The sequence below is a fragment of the Amblyomma maculatum genome, chromosome 7 (genome assembly GCF_055883805.1).
Source record: "Amblyomma maculatum isolate TAMU_Amacu chromosome 7, ASM5588380v1, whole genome shotgun sequence".
Lineage (NCBI taxonomy): Eukaryota > Metazoa > Arthropoda > Arachnida > Ixodida > Ixodidae > Amblyomma > Amblyomma maculatum.
The window spans coordinates 90008157-90032842 of NC_139350.1; the positions used below are offsets into that span (position 1 = coordinate 90008157).

At 44.8% G+C, this 24686-nt stretch overlaps 1 protein-coding gene across 2 annotated transcripts in view; it reads right to left on the reverse strand.

Moving 5' to 3' along the window:
• The window catches only part of LOC146183926 (protein NEDD1-like), a 99997-nt gene that overhangs the window by 42674 nt on the left and 32637 nt on the right, over nucleotides 1-24686 (reverse strand). For both annotated transcript variants that reach the window (XR_014708817.1, XM_084609244.1), the window contains exons 7-8: nucleotides 9405-9492; nucleotides 7160-7204 (exon numbers count right to left, since the gene is read on the reverse strand). Coding sequence is in view for 1 of the 2 variants with exons in the window: in XM_084609244.1 (XP_084465370.1) it covers nucleotides 7160-7204; nucleotides 9405-9492 (133 nt within the window). In the remaining variant the exon portion in view is untranslated. The remainder of the gene's footprint in view (nucleotides 1-7159; nucleotides 7205-9404; nucleotides 9493-24686) is intronic.

Consider the following 24686-nt stretch of genomic DNA (forward strand, 5'->3'; position numbering starts at 1 on the left):
TCCTCACTATATATATACAAGAGACACAACCCAGGTGTGCTCATGCAATGCATCTGGAACGTACCAACTCGTACATGATGCACTTCAGATTCCCTTAGCTAAATTCTGTTCCATATCAGTGTCCTCTTTGTTGTGTATGTCAGGAACTGAGGAGTGCTTCCCCATGATTGGAAAGTCAAAACCGCATTGCATTAATGTTACCTACGAAGCAAATCAAAATGCATGAATGACATCCAGCATTTTTAACTCCTCACTGTTAAAATTTGATTACGAGATGAAAGCTTAGAATCCTGATGTCTTTCTCTTTGTGAATCATCCGAGGGTGACGAGCATGTAAGAGTGCCTCAAAGGTATTAGAGCAACAGGAAGACTTGCAAAATAAAGTTCTTTACCTCCAGAATTTGGGAAGGAATACACTCTGCACTCACAAAAATACATATATACTAGTATGAATAACTTCTTTAAGCTTTCCTGAACATTTCCTGTTAATGCGTGTGAATACATTTATGTACTGATGTGCAGTAAACTGATCAACACAGTGATTTTAGAATTTTTGATTACAAGAGACCTCGCTTACAAGAGATGTTTTTCAGGTCCCTTGAGTGTCTCTTGTAATGAGGTTTTGCTATACATAATAAACACTAAAAATCCACACAGTACAGCCCATCTATTGTTTTTGTTGTCAGATGTCACGGCCTCCAATTGGTTGTACAGACCTCAGCAAAATGTTTATAACGAATGACCTGACGATTAGAGCAGGATGAGGGGAAAATAAATATTTTCACTGGTACGTAAACAACTGAAGCTGTAACAAACCAGACTTTAAGAGAAAATAATGTTTAATGATGTTTAATAAATATTGCAAGCGCTACAGTAGCTAGTGAATGCAGTTCTGGGCACCGCAACATGTCTCCTATTTTCAAAACACTCGAGTCTGCTTATTCTGGGTGAATTTTCAAATGCATACAGCAGGCTCGGTACTTCTTCGATTTTGAGAGAACTGCAGCTGTCTCCAAGTTGCAGGCAGTCTTCTCTGTCCATAAGAAGCGCTTCAAGCTCATTCTTAGCTTCTAAGCTCTTAGGGGGAGATTCTTCTGCCGCCTGTAGTGGTAGATGATTGCCGCCAACGATCCTACGAAACCGCTTCCATGTGGTGCCCAAATGCTGTTTTGCTTGGCACCTTTCTTCGCTGGTCAACATAATGTGATATAGAGGGTCTCACACTGCAGTTCATCGATTGCACAATTACTGCCATTCCCTCTTCTATTTATTTTTTTCATTAGGGCCTATTCGCAGTCTCCTTCGGTCCGCTAGACCTCGTCCATTTCCCTGCTGCTCAAGGTTTAGTCCCAACTACCTTGTCTCCGCGCAACCCTCATTAGTTAAGTTCTCCCTCAATAGTGCACTTCTAGCTTTCAGTGCCACACTCGCGACTGTCTTAAGTATTCGCATGATGGTGGATAAAGCGATGAACATTCTTACTTTCGACACTGTAGGTGTACGAGCAGAAATGATGGCACACGAAACAGAGCTTGTGAATTTATACTCCTGCCAGTAATTCCTCACAGTTCCTCCTCCACCCAGTCTTCACACTTTAACATCGGAGCTTCATTCCTTGCACAGTTTCACTTGCCAAGAGAAAAAAGGCAAGCAGCCATTGCTGAGGACAAAAGGGGAAATCAATTTATGGAATTATCTTTGTGCTTGTGTGGAATTGTCATCCTTCAGCAGGAGCTGGAGTACGTAACTAACTGGTGCAGATCATGGCAAATGACACTTAACACGGAAAAATGCAAAATAATGACAGTCAGTCGGAAGCATTCCCTCTCAACCTACGATTATTCACTCAACAGGATTTCACTAACCCGCACATCTTCTTATAAATATCTCGGCGTTCATCTTACCGAAAATCTTTCATGGGCGACGCATATTGAAAATATAACCGCCAAAGCATCGCACACGCTCGGCTATCTAAAGCGAAATTTACATAGCGCACCTATTTCTACTCGTAAGCTCGCATTTCTAACTTTCGTTCATCCTCAACTAGAATATGCATCAGCCATCTGGTCACCACATCAACAGTATCTAATCAAATCTTTAGAAGCTATTCAAAACCGTGCAGCATGTTTTATTTCCCATGATTACAGTCGCCATACCAGCATGACTAACATCAAGTTGTCCTTATCACTCACAAGTTTACAATCACGTCGGGGTATCGCGCTTATATACTTGCTACATAAACTAATCTACAGTCACCATGCATCAACAGTGCCACTTACTAGACCGACTCGCACCTCCCACCGCCTGAATAATAATATAAGTTTTCAACGTCTATTCGACCGAACACATGCATTTAACTTCTCTGCCTTGCCACGGGCTATAAAGGGTTGGAATGGTCTTCCCGAACGCATCGCTAACATATCTGACCCACTAAAATTCGAAAACGAATTGAGTACCTTTTTGCAGTCAGAATAACTTTTTTATATTGCGTTCACTGTGTGCAGGTTGATTTCGTCCAATGCCGCTAACTATTGTATAATGTCATTATCCTCGGTTTATTACTTCCCATGCATGCTCTAATACTTATTTGCAGTTCCAGTCCTGTATTACTGTTAACTTTTGTATTTTAAACTATGTACCATTGTTTCTTTTGATACACTGTAACCCCTCCCCCTCACACAATGTTCCATGTTTGGAACCTGTGAGGTATTTGTATAAATAAATATAAATAAGTTCAGATACAACTTAAGAACAGAGCGGTAAATTGCAGCCTAAGGAGGCCTTCCCACTATCAGTGTCTGCTTGTCATTCTGAAGTCTCGATTAATGAAACTGCATCTGCTGGCGCTACGTAACATATGGCTGCAAGACACATGCCATGTTGTCGACATCGTCGAACGATAGGAAAATGAAATGATTCACTTGACTTTTTTTTTTTGTAAAAAAATTCATTTCGTTTGAGTTACACATGGCTATATATTTCATTAAATATGTAACTCAACTTACGAAGTATCTGCTATTTATTTCACTGTGTGAAGAACATGTGTGAGAGTGGGGAGAATTTGATAAAAGACGAAGAAGGAAAACCATGTTTGGAGAAAGAAGAAGAGGAAAACGTGGAGGTTGGCTCGAGGAGCGCGAGGCTCGAGCAGGGGAGAACAGGCGAGCAGCGGAGCCGATCGGTTGTGCACGGAGCTTGGAGCGGTGCGTCTTTTGCCAGGCCTGACCCGGGGATCCAGACCTGGGGCCTACCGGCCGCATCCTGTCCTGTTCCTCCTGCTGTCACAGACGATCGGGCCCGGGAGCACCACAGCTTCAGCTCATCGCCGCTGCTTTAAAGGCAGTTCGTCACAGGCACGGGCGTTCGGCGCCGTGCTGGACCCAGGCACGTCGGGGAGACTTGCCTCATCGGCCGTGGAACGGCAACCCGAGGCCTCGTGCCTCCACTGGGCCCCGTCCGGTGGCCTAGTCTTTCGCCAAGCCTGCCGAGGCCCTACGTCAGCGATCCTACAACGCTTGACCAACCGGAGCGTCTACACCGACTTTCCTGCCTACCCAACGAACTGGTGACTGTAGACAAGTTTGTGTTTAGTCTTCATCCTACCTGCTCGTCCTACTCTCGTCCCGTCCATGTGTGTACAAAAAATTATTCGTCGTTAAATTGGTCGGTCTGGTCATCTATTTAGATTGCTGTCTCTGAATAAGCCACAGAACAAGGTGGCCAGAAGATTTAAAGAAAAGAACCTCACACACTGCCAAGGAAGGCTCTCGAATGGGGCAACTCTCTCCACGAGTGGCGCTACTGCGCAGTGCAGCAGCCACCCGTGTTCCGGATGAAATGATTTCCTTTGTTTTTGTCACCTTTTGCAAGGAACGATCTTTCAATATAAATTTGATGTTTGTGGTGTGCAGTTGCACTTTGCAAGTAAGTGAGGAGAGCGCCTTACAAGCAGCCATAAACGAAATATAATGAAGGTAAGTTGGCAGCAAAAGTGGCTCGGAACCGTGCAGCGAACCTGTTCGAAACGGTTTCTCTGATTTGTTCCGGCTCGGGTTCAGTTCCAAGATGACAGAAAAAACGAGTTCAATTCGGTTCCCTTTCCGGACGAAAATTCGGGTTTGGTTCCGGTTTGACACCCCGATTTAAATATTTCTTAGAAAATCCCTCCTACTGAAAACTAGCCATGGTAGCCAGGATTCGATCCTGCATCCTTGGGTTCAGCAATCAAGCGCCCAACTCCTGGTGTGATTGCACCGCGCGCTGGGGAGTAAGCACGTATGCAGTGTAAGACACAAGAAGTGTCCCAGCTCGGACGCTCCTAGTGGCTCCAGTCTAACCCTATCAGGCGTACACGCACTCATGTTCAGGAAGCAGCATGTGAAGGTGGGCCCAGTGCAATCCCTTTTCAACACTTCCTCTTCATCAACACTTCCTTTCAACATTTGGCACGAGGTAGTGTTCGAAGTGTGGACGTGTACCGCTAGCATGAGTGCACCATATTCATGCTTCCTTGCCTTAGAGCAGCTCTCATCTGTTGGCATGTTTCATTTACCATCAAATTATTGATGCATAGAACTAGTTTGCAATCCCCTCACCCTCGATACATTAGAGATTGACTGCAGTATATTTTCCAAACGAAATCAAACGTGAATAATGCAACTAAAAATAGAACTCAGTACAAGTCAAATAGTAACAGAACTGAATATGATATGAAAAAAAAAAAAAAAAAAAAAAAAAAACATTTGCAGAAAACTAGCACTCATGCAAAACATTGAAGCAAACACAGCGGTGTTGTGGTACGGTGCTAAAACTCACGAAGTAGTAATAACTGAAAAGAAGCAATGCCCATTTCCATGAAGGGGTCATACAACCAGTATGGAGAGTTTCACCAGTATGGCCATGAATTTACACAAAAAAGAACTGTTTTGGTCCTGCGCTGAACTCTTCATCCCGCACATACTGACTGCATCAAGGTTATACAGTCGAACCCGGATATATCGAATTCAAAGGGGATAGCGAAATAGTTCGATATATCGATAATTCGATATACAAAAATCGGCTTGTGACGGCACTTACGAAGTGAAAAAACGATACCATATTTGTCGCGTAATCAACCCACTCTCATAATGAACCCACCCTCCACTTTTGCACCCGAGAATTTAACAAAAAAAAAAAAATGCGTTAAGGCCAGCTCGCTCACATGCAAGCGACTGAGCAATCTCAGTGACGAGCGGCAGCGACAGAGCGAAAAATTTCAAACTTGTTGGAACTGCGTCCCTCTTGCCGCTCGAGCCACCGTGACAGCTCAATACAATGTTTCTGTGTCGCCGCGGATTTTCGCTTGCATGTCGATGGCGCGCGTCAGTTCGTTTCGGTCGTCTCATCCACAGCTCATTGGCGGCGTGCCAAGATGCTGCGCAGCGATAACTTCAGGGCGCGTTTATCTTTTTATAGCTCCTGCCGGTGGCGGGGAGCGAACTTAGCAGAGTGCCCGTGATGGCTTGATTGCACAAGCCTAGTTCGATTTATCACGCGTCATGATCGCAGCAGCTGACCGCATGCTTTCGCCGATTCATACATGCAAGGATAAACGATAAAAAAAAATAATAAAATAAACATCCCCGAAAAAAAAAAAAAAAACCCTGCCGCTTCTTAACGTCCGCAGCCGCCATATCTTACGCTACGACGCGCGTACAGCCAACGATAAGAAAGAATGACTCGAAAAAAAAAAAAGAAAAAAAAGAAAAAAAAAAGAAAAAAAAAAAAACAGAGAGAGCCTTTTTAACATCCGCAGGCGCCATAGCCATGTCCGCCGCCGCACGCAGAGGGTTCGCAACACACGCTGGAGAAGGCGTCCGACATCGGTCTAAAAACGGGCTGAGCGCATGCGTTGTTGCTCATGCTGAAGGAGAGATAGCTCAGCAAAAGAATGGGCACACCCACGCACATGGCTTGCAAACGTCATCTGTTGGCGCGTGGGAAACAACAACTGCAGATGCGCGCGCCTTTGGGGAATGAGCGCAACGCTGCCCAGACCAGCCGTCGCCGAACTGTCCCCTCTCATTCCTTCCGCGCGTGGCTTGAAAACGTCACGCGGCAAACAGCCAAGGGTGATGCGATCGTCATTGGGGAAGGCACACTTTCCAGTGCATGGTGCGGAGTTCGATATATCGAACGACCGGTGAAATTGAGTTCGATATATGACGCGGCTTTCCTATACTTTTACATGGGATTTTCAAGGGGATATTTCGTGAGTTCGATATAACCAAAATTTGATATATCCGGGTTCGATATAACCGGGTTCGACTGTACAGTCGAACCCGGTTATATCGAACCCGGTTATATCGAATTCGGATATATCGAACACTGCATTCTACAGATACTGTTTGCCTAGTTCGCAGGTCATGATGGGCAACATGGCATGAACAGACATGTACTACCATGCTGAAATGCACGCCCCTTGCTGATCTATAGAATTTTTTTTTAAATTTGAAAATCAGAAGGGGGGGCATGACACTGCCACTAAGAATAAGACACTGTTTTTGAGGAAATATTTTGTTTTTGTTTTTCTACTTTTACTGCCCACAACACGCCTACTAGAGTGCTGGTAGTAGGTGGTATGGCGCTATTCCAATTGCGGAGACTCGCTTTTTGCATGTCGGGCTTGCGCCGGGTCATGCGACACGACGGCGCTTTCGGGGGAGTGTCAACGGTTGATGGAATAGCCAACACCGATCGTTTGTTCATTAGTGCTGCCTCAAGTTGCAGTGTGACTCGATGGGTAGCCACATGCTCAGTCACGAGCTCTCCACATCTGAAAAGCATTTGGCATTCATTCAAATTTTAAGCAAAATTTTGCTCCTTGGACAGCTCAGTTACCTTTCAGCAATATCCATGAATGCAGAAAAAAAAATTGTTGGGTACCGTATAGTGATCTCCGAACATCGCAGTTCCTCAGCTGCTGCATAGTGAAATGAAAATTACACTGGGAGAACTGACTCGGGCGCCTCCCTGAGGCATAGGAACAGCAAGGCATGTCTCTCAAATGGCGCATTAGGCCTGGCACACAAGGTAGGCATGCGGGCCAAGTGACCATGAATGACTAAAAGTGACCAAGAGGTGGAGTCACCAAGCCCGTAGCCTAAGAGAAATGACTCACCGTTTGGTGATGACTCCTGATCAGCACAGGCGCGGACTTCGACATCTGAAATGATGACACGAAGCGCAATGGGAAAATTACAACACAAGGAGCTAGGTTTTACAGCAGCTGTATCAGACAGGCAGTAGATCATTTTTACTGAGATTTCCGGTATCAATAAATAGATGCACAATTTTCTATATTCCAATGTTGGAAACAGCAATCAACAGGGCACACTTGGAGAAGTGAGGAACTCAAAACAAATATTGTCCCAGTAGTCTAGACCAACAGTAGTTAGGTGGATTTAGTCTAAGGTAGCATTCATTTGAGTCACCATGTTATGGCACAGTAGCACATGGCTCACAGACACAATCTCTACAGGACCTTGGTACTGCTTCAACCATGAAGTAAAACATTGCGGCGCTGTATCTATTGAGAAAAGACAAGAGCACATCAGTAATGCATAGAGGACGGTGCTTTTTGTCAGAGGGTGCTCTGAAGAAAGAGTAAACTAATGAACCATGACCACTCCTGAAGGACAACACTATGTAATCGTGTAAAAATGGCCAAGTTTCGCCTCAAAATGGAACTTCAGTACGTTTCATGCAAATTTTTTTAATGTCATGTTAAAATTTAAGAAATCCAATTTTTTTTTTTTTGCAATTGCTGCACAAGATTCTGCAATACGAGGCAAGATCTATCCATTTATGACATAATGTCGAGGCATATTTTGTTCAATTTTCAATCGCTTTAGAAGTTCCTGGTTCTGCAAGTGCTACGATCACTTTGCCTGGAGTTGATATATGCAATATATTCTTGTTACACTGAATCCAGTTTCAACAGATATACGATTATAACACACTAATCTACCTTGCTTGGTTCATCTTACCAATCTAAGCCATTAACTGAACTTTGTTTGTTCAATGCAGATTCTGTTACAACACATACGTGAATAGAATGGACTCAATCAGGTGCCCAATAATCGACCTCAGACTTCGGCAGCTCATGCTCATCTTCAAGTATATATATATATCTACGTGTCCTGGCACTACACACGTCGATGAAAGTAACTAAGATGGTAGCGGCCAGGCAAATTCCGCTGGTGAATGAATGCCAAATAACAGTCTACATGCCGGCCATCTAAAACAGCTGGCACCTAGCATGTCAGATCTGACTTATCGAATTAGATTGAGCATTGGCAAACTACCGCTGCAGGCTTTTAAAAGATATTGACCAAATAGTTCTGCATGAATTCCTTACCTATCATTACCATTCAAGACTGATTAAGCCAGTAAAAGGCAAAACTAACACACTGAGCCACTTCTGATCGTCCCGTTGTTATCTGTGCCTACGGTGTTGAATTCTAGTATGATGCCCACTTCAGGACTGCCAATTTTTATCATGGCCACATTTCCCATTTCGGAAGAACTACTGCCAGCGCCAGTGTGTCTCGCTGGCAGCTGAGGCGCGCAGTTCTACATATCTGTAGTGAAGCCAACAGCATCACAAGGGTCGGAGGAACCTGTTGTCACAACCCGGAGCATCCACTTTCACCCTCTCCCGATATGCACCCACAGTGGCCAGCATTCAATCCCACGAACTTAGCCTCATCTGCCGAACACCAAGATCGCCGAATAAGTGATGCTATGCGCAGGATTGTGAACACAAACAACCCTACTACTACAACCCACGGATAAGCTAAAACTGCTTTTTGATTGGTTATGGGGTTTAACGTGCCTCACACCAAACCACGACTCTCACGACAATGCAGCATCCCTCAGATAATTTGGACCAAGTGGGGTTTTTTACTGTGCAACGATATTGCATAGACAATGGGCCCCTTGCATTTTGACTTCATCGAAATGCGGCCACCGTCCCTGGAATCAAACCTTGGTTTCCCTCGGCTTAGTTAAGCTATCTCTAGCCCTGCAAATACAGTCAAACCTCCGTATAACGAATGTGGACATAAAAAATTGTTCGCTAAAATAAACTAAAAGCGAAGTTTGGTTGGTGCATTCTTTATTCCTATGAAAGTTTTATGTGTATAATGAAATGAAAAATGCAGTCCGATGAAGGATTAATTAAAACAAAGCAGTTTCAGACATTCCAATGCCTCAAAATGGCCAACACCGGCTCACGCCTTTATTTTAATGGTGCACCATGGCTTAGAGGGCTAATAGGCATCTCGATTACCATATTTACTTGTTACCTCTAGGTAGCCAAAGAAGCTCTCTCATAAAAAGGGTCCACAACTAACTGTCCTTACCTGAGCCCAGAGAGAAGCGAATGGGCATGTTCTTTCTTGTTCCGATGGCATTGGTCGCTTCCATGCCGGTACGAACAAGGATGGCCATCTGCTGAGAGACACTGCACGCTACAGACCTTGCTCATCATGCCTCAATATGTACAAATAATGCATATACAGCAAAAACGCTAATTCAGCTTTTAGGAAACCAGAAAACAATGTTCGAACTACCGAATGGGTCCCAAAAAACTGCCAAAAACCGTAAGCAACTTTATGAGATGATCACCCGCACAATGCCTGCCTGCATTTGGCAAGAAACCTAAGCAAGAACAAAAGTTTTTCTCGGTTTCACTTACTTTGCACACACTACGGAGAGTGCTGAAGACCTTCGAAATCGTAAAGGCTTCAGCTACCCCTTTCACAGTGCAACACAGTTGCAGTACATGGCACCTCTTTGCAAAACAGCTGCGTTGCATTTACTTCACCGCATAGTGCAAACAGTGAAGCACTGCAGAGAAGAGCGTAGTGCGATAAAACTATGGGGCACGTTCTGAAAGTTTCGTCATTTATTCCGGAAACTTCATTGCCCAAAAAATACACCACAGCATCACGAAACATATGCCTTGCACAGTCTCCACGGACAGTCAGAAATTTGTCACAGCGTGCAGTGAGTTTGAAGAACCCACTCTGGTAAAAGTGTGCCTGTGACGCAAGAAATTGTCGGACAGCCTGCTCCCCCTCAGCGCTGCTTTGGAAGTGACGTCCAGAGAGAACAGCTTTCAATGCAGGAAACTGGTGAAAGTCCAGTGGGGCAAGATCTGAGCTATAAGTGTGATGATCCAGTCTCTCCCATGAAAGCGACGAATCTGATCTTGTGTGCATCATCGCAGGGCACAGACTTTTACCAGAGTGGGTTCTTCAAACTCATAGCATGCTATGATAAATGTCTCAATATCGGTGGCAACTGTTTTTAACATATACTTTCGGGCAAGAAAGTTTGTGTGAAAATAAATGAGAAAACTTGCTTTCGGAATGTCCCTCGAAATATATGGCGAAACTGCTAGCGAACAGCATGCAGTTTAAGAGTACCGGAAGCAGTAAATGGATGCACGCCATACAGGGGTAGAAGCAGGGTTGAGCATTTAAGAGCCATTTAGGGAGCAGTATTAATGCTATTTTGGAGCAGCTTTGGAAGAAAAAAAAAAAGCTTTGGAGCATTCTAATTATGTTTTGGAGCACGTTTCTCGGGTCAGACACCATTGATAATTGCAGCTTTTTGCAGATTCCTGACATACAAAAATCCCAATTTCATTCTTTTCTATGCAATGCTGAATGCTTTCCCGAGTATGCATGCACATATGACGAGACAAGGCAAAGAGTCAAAACTTGAAAATATGTTCAAAACAACATAGTCTGACGTAAGCCACAATTCTGAACAGACTGGCAGCAAACGAAAGCTTGCTTATATATACTTCATAACCAAGCACAGAGTTTGACTTCACGCTTCTGCCTACTATTTTGACTGGACAGATTCAAACGTGGAGTCTACCACTTTGATGTGTTCAAGCAGCACCACTGGTCGGGACTTCACATCATTGGGTACATTTCCTCTATCTTGCGCACATCCTTTTTAATCCTATGCCTGTACTGATAAATTCCCCAGTACTGATTAGTATGAGTGCCTTCAAGGACAGATGGCAATGAAGGGCAGCCTTTTTGTAATTCAGGTTCTTTACTTGACCGCCTCCTGCTGTGAACAGCTCATTGTATTTGCTTGAGCAATGCTGGGACTTGAGTTTTAACCTCTCTGCAACAGGCCCTGTATGCCTTCCCAGTATCTCATCATCATCATCATCATCAGCCTGATTATACCCACTGCAGGGCGAAGGCCTCTCCCATATCTCTCCACTTAACCCGGTTCTGTGCTAGCTGCATCCACTTGACCCCTGCGAACTTCTTAATCTCATCCGCCCACCTAATTTTCTGCCGCCCCCTGCTACGCTTTCCTTCCCTTGGAATCCAGTTTGTTACCCTCAGCGACCATCGGTTATCCTCTCTTCGCACTACATGTCCTGCCCATGTCCATTTCTTCTTCTTAATTTCCACTAGAATGTCGTTAACTTTAGTTATTTCTCTGACCCACTCTGCGCGCTTTCTATCTCTTAATATTACCCCTACCATTTTTCGTTCCATAGCCCTCTGGGTTGTCCTCAACTTAAGTAGAACTCTCTTGGTTAGCCTCCACGTTTCAGCCCCATAGGTGAGTACAGGCAAGATGCAACTGTTGTATACTTTCCTCTTGAGCGATACCGGTAAGCTGCTAGTCATAATCTGCGAGTGCTTGCCAAACGCGCTCCATCCCAATCTTATTCTTCTTGTTATTTCCTTTTCATGATCCGGATCTGCGGTTACTACCTGTCCTAAGTAGATATATTCGCCTACTACTTCCAGTATTTCGCTACCTAACGTAAACTCCTGTTCCTTCCCGAGGCTGTTGAACATTACCTTAGTCTTCTGCATATTGATTTTCAAGCCTACCTTTCTACTTTTCCTGTCTAGGTCATCAATCATTATTTGCAGTTCATCCCCCGAGTTGCTTAGCAAGGCAATGTCATCAGCAAATCGCAGATTACTGAGGTATTCTCCATCTACCCTTATCCCTAACTGCTCCCATTCCAAGTCTCTGAATACTTCCTCTAAACATGCAGTGAATAGTACTGGGGAGATTGTGTCTCCTTGCCTAACACCTTTCTTTATGGGAATTTTGTTGCTTTCTTTATGTAGAACTATGGTTGCTGTGCAGCCAATATATATATCTTCCAGCACTTTCACGTACGGCTCGTCTACCCCCTGATTTCGCAATGCTGTTGAACATTACCTTAGTCTTCTGCATATTGATTTTCAAGCCTACCTTTCTACTTTTCCTGTCTAGGTCATCAATCATTATTTGCAGCTCATCCCCCGAGTTGCTTAGCAAGGCAATGTCATCAGCAAATCGCAGATTACTGAGGTATTCTCCATCTACCCTTATCCCTAACTGCTCCCATTCCAAGTCTCTGAATACTTCCTCTAAACATGCTGTGAATAGTACTGGGGAGATTGTGTCTCCTTGCCTAACACCTTTCTTTATGGGAATTTTGTTGCTTTCTTTATGTAGAACTATGGTTGCTGTGCAGCCACTATATATATCTTCCAGCACTTTCACGTACGGCTCGTCTACCCCCTGATTTCGCAATGCCTGCATCACCGCCGAGGTTTCAACTGAGTCAAATGCTTTTTCGTAATCAATGAATGCTATGTATAAGGGCTGGTTATATTCCGAGCATTTTTCTATCACCTGATTGATGGTATGGATATGATCGATAGTAGAGTACCGTTTCCGAAACCCTGCTTGATCCTTTGCTTGATTGCAGTCTAAGGTTGTCCTGATTCTATTAGCGATTACCTTAGTAAATACCTTATACGTAACAGACAGTAAGCTGATTGGTCTGTAATTTTTAAGGTCCTTAGAGTCCCCTTTCTTGTGAATGAGGATAATGTTTGCATTCTTCCATGCTTCCGGTACCGTCGATGACACCAGGCACTGCGTATACAGGGTGGCCAGTTTTTCTAGCACGATATCCCCCCCGTCCTTCAGCAAATCTGTAGTTATCTGATCCTCTCCAGCTGATTTCCCCCTTTTCATAGTTTCTAGTGCTTTCTTGACCTCTTCCTTCGTCACTGGTGGAACGTCTGACTGTTTTTCCCTACCGCCAATCTCATTACGATCCTGACTACTTTGGCTACTGTAGAGATCTGTATAGAACTCCTCGGCTACTTTGACTATCTTGTCCATATTAGTGGTGACGTTGCCCGCCTTGTCCCTTATCGCATACATCTGGTTTTTGCCTATGCCCAATTTCTTCTTTACCGCTTTAAGGCTTCCCCCGTTCTTTACAGCATGCTCAATTTTCTCCATGTTATACTTCCTTATATCGGCCACCTTGCGCTTATTGATTAGCTTTGATATCTCGGCCAATTCGATCTGGTCTGTTGGATTGGAAGCTTTCATACTCTGCCGTTTCTTAATCAAATCTTTCGTCTCCTTAGACAGCTTACCGGTATCCTCTCTAACTATCCTACCTCCTACTTCTACCACGCACTCAGTAATGATATCTCTGAAATTATTGTTCCTTGCCTCTAGGGTAATGTCGCCATCCTCAGTTAGAGCTGAATACCTATTCTGTAGCGAGATCCTGAATTCTTCTGCCCTCCCCCTCACCGCTAATTCGTTGATGGGTTTCTTTCTTACTAATCTATTGCGTTCCTTCTTCAGATTTAGGCTAATTCGGGACCTCACCATCCTGTGGTCACTACATCGAACTTTCCCGATTACCTCTACATCCTGCACAATGGCGGGGGTTGAACACATTATGAAGTCGATTTCATTTTTAGTCTCTCCGTTAGGACTTTTCCATGTCCATTTTCGGTTCTTCCGTTTGCTGAAGAAGGTATTCATGATTCGTAAGTTATTGCGCTCTGCAAACTCAACTAGTAACTCCCCTCTGCTATTCCTAGAACCAATGCCATAGTCACCTACTGCCTTGTCTCCTGCCTGTTTTTTCCCTACCTTGGCATTGAAGTCGCCCATTAGTACAGTATACTGCGTCTTTACTTTTCGCATTGCCGATTCTACATCTTCATAGAAGCTTTCAACTGCCTGGTCATCATAACTATATGTAGGTGCATAGGCCTGTACAACCTTCAGTTTATACCGCTTATCAAGCCTAATTACGATGCCTGCAACCCTCTCATTAATACTATAGAGTTCATCTATATTACCCGCTATATACTTATTGACAAGGAAACCTACTCCTAGTTGTCGCCTTTCTGGTAAACCTCGATAACACAGTACATGCCCGTCCTTCAGTACAGTATATGCCTCATTCGGCCTCCTAACCTCACTAAGCCCTATGACATCCCATTTCATGCCTTCTAGTTCCTCTAACAGCACTGCTAAACTAGCTTCACTAGCTAGGGTTCTAGCATTAAACGTTGCCAAGGTCAGTTTCCAATGGCGGCCTGTCCAGCGGAGCCAGGCTTTCTTAGCACCCCCTGCTGCGTCACAGGTCTGACCGCCGCCGTGGTCAGTTGTTCCGCAGCCGCTGGTGACTGAGGGCCGTGGTTTTATGGAGCTTATCATAGGAGGTTGTGGCCAATTACTGCACCAGGGTGGCCAACTCCTGTTCTGGTGAGGGAGTGCGTTGCCGGAGGTGTTCACCGGCATCAGGTCGCACCCCAAACCTGTATATGCAATTCCATCGACACGCGGATTTTTTTTTTTTCATCCGGTGGAGAATTGCGCGGCACCGGGATTTGAACCCCGGTCCTCTTGCATGCGAGGCGGATGTTCTACCGCTACGCCACCCAGTATCTGTTTCTAGTGAATGGGATGCACAAATCCACGACAAGCTTGTCATTGACAAAGAGGGTTTATAGTGAAGCATTTGCTTGTTTTCGCAGCAAATGAACTAGAACAACTAGTGTAGTCTTTGTAGCCGGACGAGTTTCCCAACGTTTCATGGTGGTTTGCATCACCTGATTCAAAGGGCTGAGAGGATGTGCTATGTCATGTGCACAGTGAATTTTCTCACCTCTTGTGGCTCACACTGAAATTACTTGCGAACAAATATTTCTTACGCCCCATGATAGTTCTGTTTGTATTAAGCCCAGTCAGAGACGTGTTATACCTCTGCCACGGGTGCGCTGCAATCATTCTCATGTTCAGCTAAATTTGATAGTACACATTGCGGCAGTCGGTTTGGAGCAGGATGGAGCAGAATGAAGCAAATACAGTGAAACCTCATTATAACGAACAATTAAAAAATTTAAAAATAGTTCGCTCTATCCATAATTCGTAATATAAAATTTTGCAGAAAATATATGCAAGAGCAGCAAAATTCAATCAGAGAAGGCACAGCAACTCGGAGGGTGCCTACTTGGGTCACGTCCATTTATTTACGCGCAAAGAACTGCGTTATCGCGGCCTGCTTTTTTGTGTTGATCGCGTTCCATATCATGCGCTGTTCCACAGTTTGCAAACACTTAACAAGAGCAAACTCACTGCTCTCAATAGCACTGCAGAGGCAGCGCAGTAAATTCAATGCAGCAAGCGCTTCTTGTGAAGTCTGAATGTTCTCATCGTCTGCAGCGTCAGCCTGAGCTTCGCTTGCGGGATGTTCAGAAACTTCCACAGCGATTTCGGCGTCCGCCAGTACAGCTGTCGTCGCTGCGATGTCGTTGCCGCCTACAAAGTCCTCTACAGTTATTGTTGCGGGCATGTCACCAACAAAATGTGAAAAATCGGTCTAGGCTCAGTGAGCTCGCGGAGCTCTGCTTCTGCTTCGTCGGGATCGTCCCTATCGTCACTTGATGCACGGGCCTCTGTTGGAACAAAACCTGCGTGCCGAAAGCAGTTGGCAATCGTTTCGCCTTTCACGCTGTCCCATGCTGCTTTAATGCTCCCAGCAAGTCGATCTTCAAGTCCTGCTTCATAAGCAGCTTCACGAGAAGAGTGTCAATCAGTCTCCTCTTGTAAACTGCCTCGAAGGCCCCAATTTTATCTTGAGCTTGGTCTTAAATGTCAGTGCTGCTCTTTTTTTCATGTTCACCGCCATCACAGCACTACGCACACCCGCGCACCACACTCGACACGACGACCGGCACAGCTTTCGCCGAACGCTACGACAGCCACGCTGGCCATGCCGCGAGCTGCTGCTAACACTAAAACCAAAAAACGCAAAAGACACAAAAACCAAAAAGGCAAAAGCACCATTCGATCGCGCTACTGCCGCCGCTGCTGAAGCAGCGCTGTCAGCGATTGTGAGCTGCGAACGATTTCTCATGGCTCGGAGGTCATGGATTTCTTTGGCTGTCAACTTCCCATGCCGTTGTGGCATCTGTGGCACTGTCAGCGCCTGCGAGGTAGTCCTGAACGTTTGCTGCGCCACACAACACACATGTAGTGCAACGAAGCCTGCCTCCTGCTATTAAAGTGAGGTAGTGCTTGGCATCGCGAAGTTCGTAATATCCGTTTTATGCCGAACCGCGTTCGCTATGGGAAGTTAAAAATACACGTGTTTGACAAAAATATTTCGGAAGAGTTCGATATATTCAGTAATTCGTTATATCGACGTTTGACTGTAGGCAGCAGGCATTCCAAGGCCCCCCCCAACCATTCCCAAATAAAAATGAAAAGAGCAAATGGAGTAGCACTTCAACCACTAGATATATGCGTAGGTGTTCCAAAGCCCCATGCCACTCCCAAATAAAAATGAATGAACAATGACGTGCCAGGCAGCATCCGAAACGATGTGACCGATCGACACATGCACCCAATTGCAGCCACTGGATGGCATGAAGTTGAAGAGAAAACCAAAACTATGCAACTGAGCTATGTTTCAGAAATATGGCACTTCTGATCATTGACATGCTTGCAGTAGTGCACATTAAGTGTGCACTGCTGTCCCATGTAACTGAGGTTCAAGGAGGTCTATTTCGGTGATCGATGGCGTGCAGGTCGTACCTCGACCACTCATTGGTCAAATTAATGAGCGTCCAACGCCATAGGCTTTGGCCGGTAAAACGCTTCTAGTTCGTATCGGTTGCATTTCTGAATTAACGGGGGTTGAATAACGAGATTTTACTGTGCCGCCAAGTCCACTTATAACGAGCCTGACGGTCAAAGTGATTGCATTCATGTTGTTGTGTTGGGTTTTTTTGGCACATGAGCAACTAAGGCTATCCATGCGCCACGAGCAAGGTGAAAGTTTTATTTTGCAAGAAATAGGAAAATGAGTGTGTTAAAAACTAATTTGTTTAAAAAGTCTTTTTTAAAAACTTGGGTTGTGTTAGATTCAATGGCGCTTAAGCTGCCAACACCATGATGTGCATAGCACAAGGTTTCAGTTTCTCTTAGTGAAGTTTGTTCCATTTTTTCTGCAGTTTGTGTAAAACATTTGCTTCCGTTATGAAACTGAAAACACAAGATAAATCAACAAGTCCATCATCTTCTAAAATCAGTTTAGGGTGAAAAGGAATGTATTCTTTGTAAAATTTTGCAAAAAATTTTTCTTATCCTTTCAAGACGCGCATGTGAATAAAATGTGGTTAATAGTTAGTTCCTCTCCGCATTTTTTGCATCGTGGTTTCTCTTCTTTGTTCAACAAAAAATTGTGTGTCAGGTGTGTGTGTCCAATGCGCAGACGGCATAGGATTACCTCTATAAAACGCTCCTGATGCCGGCACGACATCCATTCTCCCAAAATGGGCTTTACTAAGTGTAGTTTATTTCCCACTTCACTGTCCCAGGCAGACTGCCATTTTTCTTTTAATTTGAGATGTACAAGTTTCGTACAGTCTTTGTAAGGTATGCTTATACTCTTTATTTGCTTGTTGCGAGCTTTAGCAGCACATGTGTCTGCTCTCTCATTGCCTTTAATGCCCACGTGACTCGGGACACAGCAGATTTTTACGTTGTATCCTCGAGCTATGGCTGTTGTTATATTGTGTATTATGTTGCCGAGTAAAGGAGCGGCTGCATTTCTGGAATTTAGAGCTGTGAGAACATTTAGGGAGTCTGTAAATATAATGCTGTTTATGACATTCTCTTTTAATATTTTTTCTAAGGCAACAGAAATGGCATAGGATTCAGCAGTGAAAATAGACTCACAGTGTGGAAGTCTTATGATTTCCACAGAATCTCCTCGCATAACTGCACTTCCAGTGTACAAAGCAGTTTTAGATCCATTGGTATAAAAGTCTGTGAAGTTTTTGTACTTTTCCTGCAAATTTAGGAATTCCTGAATAATGTGCTCTTGTGGGGTTTTAGTTTTTGGAACTGTGTGAGAGTGAGGTCACAGATTGCAGGAAGACTGTACCATGGAGGTAGAGGGCTGTTGTTTTGTGCGACATCAGGCAAGGTGTCCAGGATCTGCAGCTCACTGCACATGCCTTCGAATCGCATGATCAGTGGCCTTGTTGCTTTGGGTTTATTTGCGAAAATTAATCGAGAGGGGCAAGTTGTGACAACTGGATAACAGAGGTGTTTTTTCTGTGACCTTATTCTTAGAATGTAAGCACATGTGAGGGCTATTCGTCTGTCTTCCAGTGAAGGCTCATTTGTTTCTACATACAGGCTGCTTATAGGGGATGTTCTGTATGCACCGCATGCAAAGCGCAGGCCTAAGTTATGTACTGGGTCCAGTTTTTTTAGATATGAAGGACTAGCTGAACCGTACACTATACTCCCATAGTCCACGCGGGAGCGTACAACAGAACGGTATACATGCAAAAGACATGCCCTGTCGAAACCCCAATGTTTCCGCGAAAGAACTTTCAGTATGTCAAGAGATTTTGAGGCTTTCTTTTTTAGTGTGTTTATGTGAGGTAGAAATGTGAGTTTTTTATCGAAAGTAATGCCTAGGAATTTGTGCTCTTCTTTTAGTGGTAATTCGGTTCTATTTAAGTGCAAGACAGGGTTGTTCTGAATACCCCGTTTGAGTGAAAACATAACTGCCACCGTCTTTTGTGGGGAAAACTGAAACCCATTTTTGTCGGCCCATGCCACTAGTTTATTTATTGTTATTTGTGTTTGTCTCTCACATGTTGATATATTGGAAGAGGTGCAGGCTATCTGGAGGTCATCTACGTAGAGTGAACACATAATGGAATTTGGGATTTCATTGGTAATGGAATTGATTTTTACAACAAAAAGCGTTGTGCTTAGAATGCACCCCTGAGGTACCCCATTCTCCTGAATGAAGCTTCTTGACAAGGTGGTACCGAGGCGCACTTGGAATGAACGATGTGAAAGACAGTCTTAAAACATTGAGCATTCGACCACGGATGCCCAAAGCTGCTAGATCACGTAGGATGCCGAATCTCCAAGTTGTATCATATGCCTTTTCTAGATCGAAGAAAACAGCGAGACAATGCTGTCTATGTATAAACACCTCGCGGACAGTGTTTTCGAGGCGCACTAGGTGGTCTGTAGTTGAGCATCCTTTCTTAAAACCGCACTGATGAATATTAAGAAGTTCTAAAATATGATGAATATTATGATTCTAAAATAAAGGTTAATCTAGTGTTTAAAATACTTTCAAAATTGCTAAACAACTAGTTAGGGCTATAGGCCTTTTAACTCTTGGGACAGGTCGGCGGCTTGCCAGGTTTTAGGAACGGCACAATTATGGCTCTTTTCCAAGCCTCCGGTATTTTAGCTAGTACCCAGATTTTGTTAAAAAACTTCAGAAGCACTTCTACAGATGCTTCTGATAGATGGGCGAGCATCTCATAATGAATCTCATCAGGACCAGGTGCAGTTTTTTTACCGCAAGCGAGAACATCCTTCAGTTCTTGCAGCGTAATCAACCTATTGTATGGTGTGTTCGTGCTGCCCCTCTTAGGAAGCCTATATTTTTCAATCCTGTCCTTGTACTTTAAGAATGTTTCTGTATAGTGTGCAGAACTCGAAATTTTGTGGAAATGCTCCCCTAGTATATTAGCTTGTTCTTCAATGCTTGTCTGTGTATTAGGAGCTGTGAGGATTGGCATTGTGAATGGGGAGAAGCTGCCATTTAGTTTATGAATCTGTTCCCACATTTTTTTTATGTTGTGGAGCTGTTTATAGATGTGACATACTTCTGCCATGATTTTTTTTCGGCATTACGACGAATATATCGAGCTTTGGCTCTTGCTTTTTTAAAAACTGTCAGATTTTCATGGGTTGGGTATCTCCGAAAAATACCCCAGGCTTTATTTTGTTCTTTTTTGGCCTTTTTACAGTCCTGTGTCCACCAGACTTTGTGGTTTTGGTGCACTACTCCTGTGGATTGGGCAGAGATAGACGTGCTGCCGCAAGAATGCATGCTGTAAACATTTCATTCATTTTGTCTATATCACTTTTCTCTGAATCTATTTCATTTAGACTGGCTTCTTACCTGAACAAAGACCAGTCAGCTAAATGCAGTTTCCACCGCCTGGGTTTTGTCGGGATGACTGATGGTGAGGATGATAAGCTGATCATGACAGGAAGATGGTCGCTTCCGTATGGATTATTTAAAACTTCCCATTTAAAATCGGTAAAAATAGACGGTGAACTAAAAGACAGATCTAAACAACTCGCTTTGCCTGTGGCTGGGGAGTAGTATGTTGGATTGCCAGAGTTTAGGAGACACACGCTGCTGCATAAAATAAAATCTTCTATAAGCTGACCACGAGTATCTGTTTGCTCGCTGCCCCAAAGACACGAATGAGCATTAAAATCACCAACTAAAAGATATGGCTCGGGAAGCTGTTGTAAAAGGTCTTCTAAATCATCTAGTGTTATCTTGAGGTGTGGTTGGAGGTATACTGAACATACTGTGATGGTTTTATGTGTTAATAATGTGGCTGCTACCGCTTCAAGTCTGGTATTAAGAGTCAGCTCCTGAGCAGCGACTCCAGTTTTCATGACGATGGCTACACCCCCCGAGAGTCTGCTGGACAGCTCCCGGTCCCGGCGGATGATTTTATAATTCTTATGGAAATTTTTGTTCTGATGACCTAAGTTGGTTTCCTGGAGACATAAAGCCAATGGGGAGAATGTAGCCAGGATGTCCTTTATGTCGCTGTAATTATTTAGTAGTCCTCTACAATTCCAATGTATTATACACGCCATCTTATATTATGAAAAATGTGAAAACTAGCTTAGGTTTTTTTGGTCCAACGACTCGGGGCCTGTCTTTTTTTTGACGGTCTAAGCTGTGCCGCCGTCCGTCTGACGTCGAAGGCACAGCCCTACCGGGGCTCGTGTCCATTGCTTCCTCTTCAGAGGCAGCGCGCCCCAGATAAGTGTTCTTTCGTATCAGGCCTCGCCTCATGAGGAGAGACCTTCAGGCTTGTCAACTCGGAGGGCTGCATAGCCTTCTTTTGAGATGGAGGTGGGGGAGCAGCATGAGCCACTTCCACCTGGGGCGCGGGTAGCCCTGTCCGAGGCTCTGTGTGGCCTGGGCAGGTGCTAAATGCTGGTGTGGCACCCCGCACCGTCGTGCCATACCAGAATAACTTAGTTTTGCAGTGAACTGAAAAGCAGGAGTAGTAGCCAGTTTTTGTCGCGCTTCTTTATATGACAAGTTTTCTTTTATTTTGATAGTGATTACTTCTTTTTCAGTTTTCCACGTGGGGCAAGATCTTGAATAAGCAGGGTGTTCTCCTTCACAGTTAGCACACTGCAATGTGGTTTCGGTGCATTCGTCAGTTGAGTGTTCTTTTGAAGCGCATTTCGCACAAGTTCGGCGACCGCGACAACTCTGTGAGCCGTGGCCGAATTTCTGGCAGTTGAAGCATCGTCTAGGATTCGGTATATAATGTCTAACACTTATGGTGTCAGGGAGAGCACTGGAAGCAAATGTAAGGACAATATGCTTCGTCGGGATTTCTTTGTTTTCTTTTTTTATCTTAATCCTCTGGACATTTACAACGTTCTAATCAGCAAGTCCTTCTAACAGTTCTTTTTCTGTTTAAGTGTATGAAATCATTTTCTGAAATCACACCTCGGACAGTGTTCAGTGATCGATGAGCAGTGATCGAGACAGGTATGTCCCAGATAGACTCAATGTTGGACAGTTTCGAGTATTGCCCGCAGTCTTTCAATTCTAGCAGTAGGTCTCCACTTGCCAGTTTTTTCATCCTTTAACCTGCACCTAGTGCACTTGTCAGTGATTTCTCAACTATGAATGGGGAGATAATTCTCGCTGATTTTTGCTCTTCTTCACTATGTATCACATAGTACTTTGGGAAACTTCTTTGTTTTTTTTGGAAAAATTCATGGATTACATCGGTCCGCCCTCTTTTGAGAGGGCGATCAGTTCCAGAAAAAGAAGCAGCCATAAAATGTGATATTTTTCGGCCAAAGTGGCAGCCACCCACCATGGAGCCCAACAAGGGGACGGGAAAGGAGCTTGTACAAAGTCCTGGCCACGTCAGCTGTACACTCTGACTATAACCAAATACGGCGTAACGCAGGGTGGTTAGCCACACAAGGTTAACCCTCGCCGCCAGGAAAAAGGAAAAAGCGAGAAGGGAGGAGAAGACAGAAAAGTTCAGAGAAAGAAGATAGGAAAGTGAAAGATGGAGGGGAGGATAGGAAAAGACAACTGCCGATTTCCCCGGGTAGGTCAGCCCGAAGGTGCCGTCTATGGGAAGCGTGGGCCAAAGTGGTGTGTTGCCTCCGCCGAGGGGCCTTAAAGGTCCACACACTCGGCATCGGCTCGACCATCAGGATCCCCTTTTCCCTAGACACGACGATGCCACGCACGGCTAAGCGTGGGTGCTCGGGGTCCATGGTGTCGCACAAAACACACAAACACCTGCTTTAACAGGTGCCCCCTGCGGGGTGATTACATTCATTGTACAGTAGAATCTCGGTGATACGAAATTCAAAGGGAGACGAAAATTTTCGTATCACCCGAAATTTCGTATCACCAAAAAACGAGCAAAATCCGTTTTCAAGCCTTCCAACAGATACGAAATATTTATTTTCGTTGAAAGAAATCGCGTATATCCTTCTGCACCTTCTTTTCCGCGAGATCTGATAACAGAGTTTTGAAAACTGAAAAATTGGGCCACTGTCTTCTCCCGCACAGACTCTGAGGTCACGGCGCGCCGCAGAACATCGATGGCGTGCATCGTTTCTGCTGCCGTCGGCGGTGGGTCACCAACGCTTTGGTCGTCGTCATCTTCGTCACTACATGGAATGCCAGGCTGTGATGACGCTTCCTCCGCAATATCTTCAACCGTGCGGAGACCACAGGTGGCGAGGTCGTCGTCCGCGGTGGCGAAATCGTTGACGCAACAGTCGACGTCAAGTTGATTCCAGACATCGATGGGAATCGGGTCTGGCACTTGCGAGGCAGTAGCCACAGCGGATTTGAAAACCCCACACTTCGCGAAACAATTGGCGATGGTCGTAGGAACGACGCAATCCCAGGCAATTGCAAGAAAATGCACAGCGTCCAGAAGAGTGATCTGGAGATTCGCGTCTTTCCTTTCAATCTTCGCGAGGAGGCGGCACACCAACAAAGCTTTGAAATGGTGCTTAACATTCCTTATAATCCCAGCATCCAGTGGTTGCAAATGACTTGTTGCGTTCGGGAGCAGGAACACCACCTTAACACTCTGTAGTGTCATTTGTTTTGGATGGGCGGTACACTGGTCCAGCAGCAAAACTATTTTTCTGTTGTGGCAAGACATCTTGCGGTCGAGGTACGTGACGAATTCCATAAACAAAGAATACGTCATCCATGCTTTTTTGTTCGCCTTGTAGACGCAGGGCAATCAACCTTAAAGCATCGGGGCTTTTGATATTTGCCAATGACTGTCAGGGGCATCTTTTCCGATCCGTCGGCGTTGCAACAAAACAAAACTGTGATACGTTGTTTGCTCTTTTGTCCGCCCCGGCAGGCATCGCCTTTAAAGCACAAACTTTTTTCGGGCTGGAGATTGTAAAACAGCCTTGCTTCATCTACATTAAAAACATCACGTGCCTCATATCCCGCTATGTAAGACGGCAGTGTGGTTGTCATCCAGTCTTCCACGGCGGAGGCGTCGACTTTTTTTCCTTCGCCACAAACGGTCTTGTAGGAAAGATTATGACGCACCTTGAACCGGTGAATCCATCCACTGGAGGCCTGAAAGTCATCAATTCCAAGTGTGAGTGCGATGTCCGCTGCCTTCTCACGAAGCACTTTTCCATCGATGTTGACGCCGGCCGCCGTGACCTCTCTGAACCACGTTAGAAGAACCTCTTCCAACTTCACATGGTGGGCAGTTTTAGCTTTAGAATTCATCGCGAAGTGGTGCACATTCTGCATAATTTGGTCGCGCTGATCAACGATCGTTGACAACGTTGACAGCGGCAGACCTAGCTCCTTGGCCATGTCAGTGCGCTTTTTCTTCGGCTCTTTGTCCACCTTATTTAAAATTTCCAATTTGTCTTTAAAGGTCAGCGCCTTTCTCTTCCGTGACATTGCAGTATGATGTACCTTTTCGCGTTGCCGTGATGATCACAAAACGACGCGCTATCAACGTGTTGTCAGCCTCAACAAACGAGAAAACGAAGCAATGTGTAGCAACGTGTTGCCGCTGCAGCGGAGACTCCGGGCGGCGGAGAAATGTGGAGAGGGCCGCAAGGCCGTGCACACAACTAAAAAAAAAAAACAAAATGCGGGAAGAGAGAGAGCGGAAGGGGGGGCAAGATATCGCCGTCTTCCTTCGCCAACTTCG